We start from the raw sequence: 11,010 nt of genomic DNA on the forward strand, positions 1-11,010 counted from the left end.
TAGCAGCTTTTAGCTACCAAAGCTCTTCAGCTGAGGTGGGGTCACTTCATGAACTCCTCCCCATCTATGGGGAATACCGTCACAAATTCTGTGAGTCAATGAATGTGACAGCCCTGCTATATCCAGAAAATATTATTTACCAGCAATCCTTGTCTCTTACAATCTTTCTACACCCTTTCCTACAACGTTTTCTGAGCCACATGGGCATGGTTATGATACAGATATACCATTCAGGGACTGGCAATTCATACTTACTCATTCTCTGTAGTCTGACCAGCTATCAGTCACTGTAACCATCATCCACTGTACAAAGAAACTTCTCTCGCTGTCTTAATAGAGATGGCCAGTTTGAAGGCAACTTGATATTATGCCCCTTTAGCAAAATAGTAGCAGTAGATTCCCCCTTAGTGTCTATAACATCCCCAGTATGGGATGTTGGCCAGGTTTGTACTGCCAGGAATGTGTTCCAGCCTGTGTAGTGGATTGAAAATCTAACCCGAAAGAGGTTGGTAATCTCTGTAACATTCAGATGAGACATGTGATGTCTCACCAATGGGCATATCTTTGTGGACTTGTCATTGCTATAGCTCCTAGGATTCAGAGCTGGATACGACTGTTGATGATTTTGATTCATTAGTAGTTTGTATAGTATCTTCTGGCACTTTAAAATCTAGCTGCTATGTAGGAAGCTTCCAGCCTTATTTCTTCATGTTCTATAACAAAAGTATGTGACATTGTCAGCAATAGGAAATAATCACCAAATTTTGATGGATAGCAAAGGACAATGCCAATAGTAGCCTGTTTTGTTTGGAGGGTGGTCTATGGGACACCACCTGAAGAAATACCTTGGAGGCTAGTATCCTACACTTGACATTTTATTTGATATGGTAACAGAGAGAAGCATTGTTCCTCTGTGTAAGGTAACTCCACTTAAACTCTTCACACACACACACACACTTTTATTTAAGGAAGCTTATAAAATAGTAAGTTTCCACATGGATTTTTCAAACATCTTTATTTTTTTTTCTATACCTTTCCTGCCCCCTCCTCTGTTCTACCAGCCCAGTCCCCTTTCCATTACCCACCTCCATCATCTCATTGTCCCCCTTATTCCATCTGTATTCTTTTTTCCCCTTAAAATTCCCTCATGGCATTTTTATAGTTTCCTGACTTTTACAAGTGCTCTAAGATAATCAGAATCATCTAAAGATTCAAAGTCAGAATCAACATTTGAGAGTGAGCATGTGGTATTTGTTTTTTGGGGTCTGGGTTACCTTATTCAGAATGTTTTCCCCTAGATCCTTCCATTCACCTGAAAATTGCATAGTCATTGAGAATTTTATATACGTGTATAACACATTATAATTATTCCCAGCTCCCATTCTCCCCTTCCCCTCCCCCATCCCTGTAAACTCTCCCACTCTTACCTGTCTGCTTCCCACATTCATGTCTCTTTGTTTTGTTTTCTGACCCATGAGTTTAACCAGGGATGTTTTGTTACCACAGTGTGAACTATCCATTAGAGCCACAGTTTCCTTCTCCTTTTGTTTATTGTGTGTGGTTATTTTGTTCCACACTTAACTCAACCTGTGCCTTCCATAGTCCCCTCTAACATATGTCTTAATATTGTCCCCCAAACTCTTATACTGAGAACCTTTAAAAATTTCACTGTTCAAATTAAAAATTTGATGTATAGTATTTATACCTTTGAGGTAATATTAAATTTAATATTATATATTTATTATATGTAATTAATAATTATAGTATTGTAGTTTGCTCTATATATTTGATTGGTAATGATCAAATTAGCATGCTTGGCCTTTTTATTTCTTTTAGCACCATCATTCATGTATATTGGGTCTATTGGATTTATTGTGTATATTGGATTTATTTTCATATGCTCTTGGATTTACTTTGAACACCTGGCAGTTGGGTCTAGATTCTGTTTGCTCTCCTTTTGCAGCTACACTCATTATAGCTCCTGGGATTGAGGTTTTAGTCACTTTTAACAGTTAACTTTTCAGCTCAAGCTCTATTCTTTCCCCATGACCATTATTGTAGCCAATACTGTGGCTCCTCTACCACAGCAAATGACATTCCAAACTGAAAGGTTGGATACCTTTGGCTCACAGACATGTACTTGTGCAGAGTAGGGCAATAATAGAGTCTACTTAATACTATTTTTTATAAAAAACTATCTGAAGTAATGTATGTAAAGAAATAAAAAGTTCTCACCCAACACACTGTCAGATAATTACAAATAAATGAATTATATTATTAATATTCCTGAATCCATCAGGTGATTTCCCTTTTTGTTTTATATATACACAGCAATTATGTATAGACTGGTGCATTAAGGAGCTGAAGACAATAAAAGTAAACAGAAATTGCATACTTTTCTGGGAATGCAATCGTAATTTATGCACAGCTCCTAATAATTTGCCTTCTGGAGCTAAAGCAAACTTCTTGTTATCTTTACTCTCTGGGAAGGTTCAGTGGCTTAGGAAACCATGCATGATCACCCTTGCTTCATGGTGATGGTTGATGTTCTTGAGGTGACTTCCTCAGATTAGAAGTATGAGGGTTAATGTACATGCTTCTGAGATGTGTGCCTTTCCATGCATCACATAGATAATGACACAATAGAATGTAATAGACACAGAAAAATAGAAGTAAATAAACAGACATGCATTCTACAAAAATCCCTGTTCTGGAAAGAAGAGAGAGCTTCAACAAAAGGGATGGTTAAGAATAGTTCTTCCTACACTGCTTTCTGCTTGGGCTTCATCTGCTCCTTAGGGAACATGACTTTAGTGAGTCCCCTGTTGAGAGGATTTGGAGACACAGTTCCCATGGCAACAGACTTCAAAGTAAAATAAATGCAGAAGCACTTTACTTGCTTGTTCTGTCATCCCAAGAAGAATCCTCTGCAGTACCAGGAGAAATGTCAACTTTTAATGAAGTCTGAGTGGGCTGTCTGTGCCCCAAGGCTGTCTGTGTCCCTTTCCTCTGGGTCTTATTTCTGGTTTGTAATAATAGTTTATTTTCTTTAATTGTGAGTTAACAACAACGAGACTGAGAGGAAAATTGGCATTTATCATAATTACCAGGGCAGTGACACATTTCTAAGTGTAAGGTTTACACTTGAGGTCTCCTGTTACCGAGAGGTTACTGAAGTAAATTTCATTAAAACATTTTAAAAATATTTGTTTTGCCAGCATGCATGTGTGTGCACCATGGACATGCCTGGTGCTGATGGAGATCAGAGAGGAGTATTAAATATCCTGGGACTGGAGTTACAAATGCTTAGGACCTGCCATGCTTGTGCTGGGAATTGAACCCTGGTCCTTTGTAACATCAGCCACTCTTAACCACTGCACCATCTCTCCAGTCCTGAAATATATTTCATACTGGGCACTGATACACCTACAAGCATCACCCAACATTCATACCTAACATCCATGACTGATACAGGAGATGCAACCAGTTTGTTGAATGGAATATAAGCAGCTGCTAACAGGAGTCTCTTGACAAAAAATGACTAGAACAGTGTGTGGGATGTGAAGGACTCCTAACAAGCTTTAATAATTACTGGGATCCAGGCTGGCCTGTGACTTTCCCTGAGCCCTGATGTATGGAGAAAGAACTTAGTTCCTTGTCAAAACTAGAAACATACTTGGAAAGGCCAGTAATGGCCTAGGGCCACGGCCTCCAGGTATTGAGGTTTTGGATCACAGCAGCTTGACTTTCCTCATCCCTTTGCAGGGCTGTGGTTATCCATTCCAAGGCTGCTGAGCACTTTGTCTGTAGTGCACTTGAGATATCCTGTATTCTTTCTGTGCAGCATTGCTTGAGTAGCTTCCTGCTGACTTTGTCCCATTTTTTCCCCTGAAAAAGGCAGATAAGATGTTGTACTTCTTAATAAATGTGATTACATCAGCTTGTACAAAACATCCTGATTTCAAAATTTCTTGTCTTCTTCTTTTTTAAAAAAATCTCATTCTCTGGTTCTCCTCAGGAACATGTCATTGATGAATGACTTTCTGATCCAGGTCGAGTAAGAATGTGTTGATAGGTTTGTGAGAACCTTCCAGAGAACCAATATGGACAAAGAACAGAAGGCAGAGCACACATTTAGCATGTGAGGGTTTGAAGAACTTTTGCTGAAATTACAAGTGGGTACACAAAACTGAAAACATGAGGCTGGGAGGGCAATCTTCACTTGATTTTATACTTTGGGCTTTGTGGTATGATTGAGCATGGGTTTTTGAGAAATAGGCCATTGAAGTGGGGTCAGAAGCAAGGAAGGGATAAAATAGTGAAGAACCCTGATACTGTCTGAAGAAGATTCAGCTATGTGGGGAAGATGAACCTTAGCTAAAGTTTCTTTTCTTTTCATCGTTTTTCATTCTTTGATGTTTTCATATGTATATCCTGAGTTTTCACTTATTCTCTCATCCTTCTTCTCTGCTGAGACATTTCTTCTTCCTAGAAACTCCCACCCTAATTTGATGTCCTTTAATGAAGCTCTGCATTTAATTATGGTTACTTGTATGCGTGGAGGGTTACTGGACACAGCTTTGAAGAAACAAGCAGAGCTTCAAAGCTTCTCCAATAGCCCTCATTTCTCCATTTTTCTCTTCATCCTCCAATTGCCTCTTTCAATCTACATAACTTCCAGCAAGACTTATTCCCTCTCACTCCACCCCTAAATTATATACATTTTATTTTTGTTTCTGCATATATTTAGAACGTTTAGCAAGTCTTATCCATGCATCAGCCTTTATGCTGGGCTCCTCCATTTTCTTGATCTAATTTGGTCCTCACAACACCTTATAATTATAATTTTTATTCCCATTTTGCAGATGGGGAGATGGAGAGTTGGTCATTACTGAATTTCTGCACCAACAAGTCATGTTCTGCATTTATTCCTAATGCTATAAAATGAACAAACTTACTTGCCATCCATCGGCCCATGGAGGGATCCACTATTATAAGGAACAGAATGTCTCAATGACAGTAGATTCATGAGTGGAGGTGTTGGATGCTTGGTGATTAAGTGTACACAACTTTCTGAGTTAGTCTCCATTAGTCAGTAAGCTGATAATAGCTTGAGATCCTACAACATTCTGATGTTTGACAGGTTATGTTCAAGATACACTCTCTAGAATATAAATTCCAGGTAATTGATAAGTTCAGTTGCTCATGTTTGATTTTCTGACATGGGATCAAACAGCTCTGGGTAAAGGTGTATCCTCCCAGGTCAGGTAAAGAATCTACTCCTACATCACTTTAAGAACATCTTAGCTGGGGTTTCCCCAAAAATCTATGCTGGACCCAGAAATGTGTGGTGTAGGTAGTTTATTATTTTAGAAAAGATCCCAGGGCTGAAATGAATGAAATGGGGGAGTCAATGCAAGTATATGGTCTTGCAATAATGGGAGTCTTTGGTATATTGCAAAACATGTGAGCCATTAAAAAAAAACAGAACATTTAATCTTCATTGGTACTTGGCAAAAACTCTAATGCCAGGTTTGCACAAGCATCTGAATGACTGATGGGTTATCTCATGCATTTCATTTTGTGTTTACAGAGACCCATGACAGAAAGTAGGAGATAATTGGTGTAGTCAAGAAGCAATGTTCTTTGGCCATACCTGGACATGGCTTGTTGCCATAAGAAAAGTAGATCCTTCATCCAAAAATGATTAGATTGGATAATAGGGGAGAAGGAATGCATATGTTCAATGCAGAGCACTGGGTGATGGGGACTGAACTCAGGGCTTGGTAAAACGTTCCAAGTAGAGGGTAGAGAGACCACAGCTATTAGGCAGGGTCAGCATTATAAAATTTATAGGATCCTATGAAAGTATAGAAAAATATTCTGGTCCAGTTACCAAGTACTTGTTCTAAAAGTTCCAAATTTCTTATCTCAATGCTGGCTCACTTAATTAATAAGTTACATCTGAATTACAAGTTACAAACAGCACCTGGAGAGCTTTTCCATCAAATCACTGATACTGAGTATCCCATTAAATTAACTGGTCTCCCTCAGCATAATCTGACCAGGTCATTCCTTTGTTCAATATGGTCCAAAGAACCAAATCATCTATATTACTATTGTGATGTTCAAGTCACTTCCCTGCATGACCCTGGGATACTATTTCAAGCCTTATGCCCAATTCTGTGCCTGACTTCAAAGGCCAATTAGACTTCTAAGCCTGTGTAACTGCAGAGGTTGGAGATCCATATTTAATTTTTGATTTTACTACCAAACAACTCTGTGAGTACTGGAGCTTCACTCCCTGACCCCTGAAAGTGTAGAATTAGATTAGGAGATCCCTGACTAACTGCCAAGACAACAAGGGGAGAATTTGAAATGTTGATTACAAAGTTTTACCCTTGGAGATTCCAATGTATTATGTTTGCATTGGGGTATCAGTATCCACATTTTTTTTTTTTTTTTGCTTTTTCGAGACAGGCTTTCTCTGTGTAGCTTTGGAGCCTGTCCTGGCACTCACTCTGGAGACCAGGATGGCCTTGAACTCACAGAGATCCACCTGCCTCTGCCTCCCGAGTGCTGGGATTAAAGACGTGTGCCACCAACACCCGGCCAGTGTCCACATTTTAAATGAAAAAGTGCAACTGTCTAATTGTGCAGTTAGAGTAAAACGATATTTTAAAATACTGCTTAAAATTGATGTGGTCTTAAGAGTGAGATTGGATTGTCCTTAAACTCAAATGAGTCTCAGAGAGCCTTGGGCACTGAGGAGGTAAAATTTGTCACAGGAGAGGAACTGGGACAGACTAAAGGAAGAGCACCATGACAATGAATGTCTGGTAGAGAGAAGGGAGTCAAGCTACAGCACTTTCTCTGGCTAGGTATCAATTTTGGAGAAACTGTTCATAACTGATGGTGATTACTCACTAATACCAAGCTCAGATTCTGAGAGACAGCAAGCTGGCTTCTGCCATGGCATGGTGCTCCATGACTCTCTTGATGAACTGAAGTGAAGCAGTCTGTTGAACACCCTCCTCTGAACCAGTGTAGGTTTTTACTTTTACTCTTTCTGGTCCTTATCATATATCTAGTTGGGTATTGAATAACAATATCCAAGACATGTCAGAGCTTTGAAAGAAAGGATCTTACTTAGGAGATATTAAAAGTAATTTTGACACTAGATTTGGAGTAAGGTAGACCTAGATTTAATGTGGTCTCCATAACTTGACATCTGAAGAATTATTTCCTATCTAAAGTTGGGTTGATAAATGCAGCCCATATGATTCAAGGGTGAGGAAAAATGTATCATTGTGTATGAGCGTGCACACACACACACACACACACACACACACACACACACACACACACACACACGTAATTTGGCATACGGTTTTCTGTATCCCAGGCTTGCCTCGAACTCACTATGTAGATTGGATTTCAATGTCATCCCCCCCCACACACCATGTTCATACTGTTTCATATTCCCTGTTGCTAGAATTACAGACAAGCACAACCCAACCTAGTTTGTGTTGAACTGGGGATTAAACCCAGAGGGCTTCATGTATGCTAGGCAAGCACTAATCAATTAAGTTGCATCCTCAGTTCCTCAACAAACATTTTTGTTACCAAGATCCCATTCAATTATTTTCTTCTTCTTCTTTTTTTTTTTTACAGGCTAATATCCAGTGTTGTGACCCCCAGGGAATCTCAGGCTTCCTACATTAATCAGGTCCCAGGTCTCCAAACCCAGAATACAATGTCTCAGTCCTCATGAAAGTCGAAGAAGGACCTCAGGAAGAGCTCTTCTCTGAAGATCTTGTTCTCAACTGTAAGGCACATTCTGGCACTCCCACTTGCAGAGGAAGTGGAGGTGTCTGTTTTTAGCCTGTCTTTGAGCCTTTCTCAGAAATGGGGGATAAGAGCTGGGCAAAAGGCACAGTCCTGGCCATTGGAGCTGAAGGAGGGTGAGTTGTTGGATCTGAGTGAGTATTTAAATGATTTCTAAAGTTCTGAGAAAAACCCGTCACTCTTCTGCTCTGATCAGGAGAACCGTTAGCCGGACACCTTGGAAACAGGCTGGCTCCAGCTTCTGAGAGTTCTTCCCAGAGACTGGCACAGCATTGTAAACTTGAACAGAGGATGGAGTTATAGTGGCCCAACAACACAACCAAATTAAAGATCAGAAAGTTGCCCCACCAGCTCCTTGGCATCCTTTCGAACCCCACCAGCTCTTGTGTCTTCCTTGAGGCCCTGCAGTGTGGAACTCCTGCTCAGGCAGCCAGAAACCAGACTGCAGAAGTTCAGAATGTCTGTGTATGTAATTCTCTAGACCCAAGGAGACAACAGGGAGGGCAGCCTTTTCTCTTGTCTCTCTCGCAGCAGACTGCCTTGAGGATGGCAGCTGAGAATGCCTCTTTGCCAGAGTTCATCCTCGCAGGCCTGACGGACCAGCCAGAACTCCGCCTGCCCCTCTTCTTCCTGTTCCTAGGTTTCTACATGGTCACCGTGGTGGGGAACCTGGGCCTGATTACCCTGATAGGGCTGAACTCTCATTTGCATACCCCCATGTACTTTTTTCTCTTTAACTTGTCTCTCATAGATTTCTGCTATTCCACTGTTATCACACCCAAAATGCTGGTGAGTTTTGTCTCGAAGAAAAACATCATCTCCTACCCTGGGTGTATGACTCAGCTCTTTTTCTTTCTTTTCTTTGTCGTTTCTGAGTCCTTTATCCTGTCAGCAATGGCATATGACAGGTATGTTGCAATCTGTAGTCCTCTGATGTACACCGTGACCATGTCTCCCCAGGTGTGCTTACTCCTTTTGCTAGGTGTCTATGTGATGGGATTTGCTGGAGCCATGGCCCACACAGCATTCATGGTGAGACTTACCTTCTGTGCTGACAACCTTATCAACCACTACATGTGTGACATCCTTCCTCTTCTGGAGCGCTCTTGTACCAGCACCTATGTGAATGAGCTGGTAGTCTTCGTTGTTGTGGGCATTGATATTGGAGTACCCACAGTCACCATCTTCATTTCTTATGCCCTCATCCTGTCTAGTGTCCTCCGCATCAGTTCCATGGAGGGCAGGTCTAAAGCCTTCAGCACCTGCAGCTCCCACATAATCGCAGTTTCTCTTTTTTTCGGGTCAGGGGCATTCATGTATCTCAAACCTTCTTCCCTTTTGCCTATGAACCAGGGGAAAGTGTCCTCCTTGTTTTATACCATTGTGGTACCCATGCTCAATCCATTAATCTACAGCTTGAGGAATAAGGACGTCAAAGTTGCTCTGAAGAAAACATTGAAGAAAAGTTCATTTTCCTAAGAAAGGGGCAATGTTTTGAAAAGTCAATCCTTTCCCCTTTCATGTATGACTGGATAAGCATGTGTTACACAGAGGAAAATTTCACTCTTTCCTGGATGAGTTCATCTTCTCCATTTGAAAGATTGTTTGGAAGATTCTTAAAGCTGCAGAGGGCTCATAGTTATCAGGCCTTTTGGAGGACCACACAAAACAAAACAATTCTTATTACTGGCAGTGGATGCAGATTTATATCCCTTCCTGGTGTGTGTGTGTGTGTGTGTGTGTGTGTGTGTGTGAGAGAGAGAGAGAGAGAGAGAGAGAGAGAGAGAGAGAGAGAGAGAGAGAGAGAGAGAGAGAGAGAGAGAAAGAGACAGAGAGAGAGTCTCTTAGCAGAACAGCGGGTCAACCACAGGTTCTGTATTTCTCATACTGGTTGTTTAGAATTACAGCTTACTTTCTTCCTCTCTCAGGCCATGCATGGAACACTTCATTTCAACTGTGAACTGGGATAGGCTGTTAAAGTTGGTTGTGACTATAGAGATTTTATGCAACTTTTAAGGGCTAATTTTAAATGGAACATTTTTTTTTGCAATAAGGTAGGAGGTTTAGGATTTTGTTAAGATGGTCTTGATAAAATGGCCAGAAAAGTTATTGAGGCATTTTATAGATTTTAGAGGAAGCACGTTATGACTTACAGAGTAGTAGCAGGATACCTCTCAAGACAGTGATGTGGAACCTGGATGTTCCAGGGTTTGGTGGTAATGCTGCCTGGAAGAACTTATAGAAAATGTTAAGCTTCTGAAGGATGGACATTTTCTTTTGTCAGGAAACAAGACCCTCTGTATTTCAGACTTGTTTCAAGTTTACTATGTGGTGAGGCTAGTTTTGAACTCTTGATCTTCATGCCTCTACCTCCCAAGAGCTGGAATTACAGACATGCACCACCATGCCCAGCTCAGTGAAATAATTTGTATATTACTTCACACAAATTCATTTCCTTATTTTAATATTGCACTTGTAAAGTTAGCATGGAGAAGTGTGCAGCAGCTCACGGTTATTGGTTAAGAACCTAGAGAAAATTTTAGGAGCACATAGCTTATTTGTGTTACAAGTCATAATCAGGTTGGCCTCACGGTGACCAATTAGTGAAAGAAATATGGATGGGAAGTTACAGCTGTTGCAAGCATCCGAGACTGTGAAGTTCCTACCTTTTCAGATCAGCTTGCTGCTACTTGGTGTCTCCTCTCCCCATGTTCTACATGAAATTCTCTAATGAACTTCCCTTTCTTCTGGGTCAAGTTAACTACAACCTTGACAATGGAATCAGGAAGCAAGCAAAAAGTGATATGGTGGCATTTATTTCTCGACTTCTTCTAGCTAGGCAAAATGGGCAGTGACTAAGACTAAAAGCTCCATTTTCTATTGAGCTTCCCTCCCTTGTTTCTTCCTGCCGTAGTGTGTCCTCTTGTGCTCTTGCTGACTGGACAAGCTTGGCAGTCCCTTTGTGATTTCCTCCACCACAATCTTGCTCCAACCTGTGCAAGTAGTTCTTGCATTGTACTTTTAATCACTTTGTTTGACTGGATTATTTGTTTTCTCCTGGGACTCATGGGGATACCTCCCGGTGAGAGGCGGATGAGCTGACAGACCCCAAACTCATAAATTATTAGGCTGATATCATCATGTTAAACCTTTTGGTTTCTA

General features: G+C 40.7%; 1 protein-coding gene across 2 annotated transcripts; it reads left to right on the forward strand.

Moving 5' to 3' along the window:
- Positions 1–6,533: 6,533 nt before the first annotated feature.
- On the forward strand, positions 6,534–9,327 carry LOC100772780 (olfactory receptor 145). 2 transcript variants are annotated; one of them, XM_027412221.1, is made up of 2 exons: positions 6,534–6,561; positions 8,402–9,327. In XM_027412221.1, the coding sequence occupies exons 1-2, from the start codon at positions 6,534–6,536 to the stop codon at positions 9,325–9,327; spliced, it is 954 nt and encodes a 317-aa protein (XP_027268022.1). The 2 variants fall into 2 exon arrangements, with proteins under 2 accessions (XP_027268022.1, XP_027268023.1); XM_027412222.1 differs by lacking the exon at positions 6,534–6,561 and having other exon boundaries at positions 8,377–9,327.
- The last annotated feature ends 1,683 nt before the right edge of the window (positions 9,328–11,010 follow it).

Source organism: Cricetulus griseus, chromosome 4 (genome assembly GCF_003668045.3).
Source record: "Cricetulus griseus strain 17A/GY chromosome 4, alternate assembly CriGri-PICRH-1.0, whole genome shotgun sequence".
Taxonomy (NCBI): domain Eukaryota; kingdom Metazoa; phylum Chordata; class Mammalia; order Rodentia; family Cricetidae; genus Cricetulus; species Cricetulus griseus.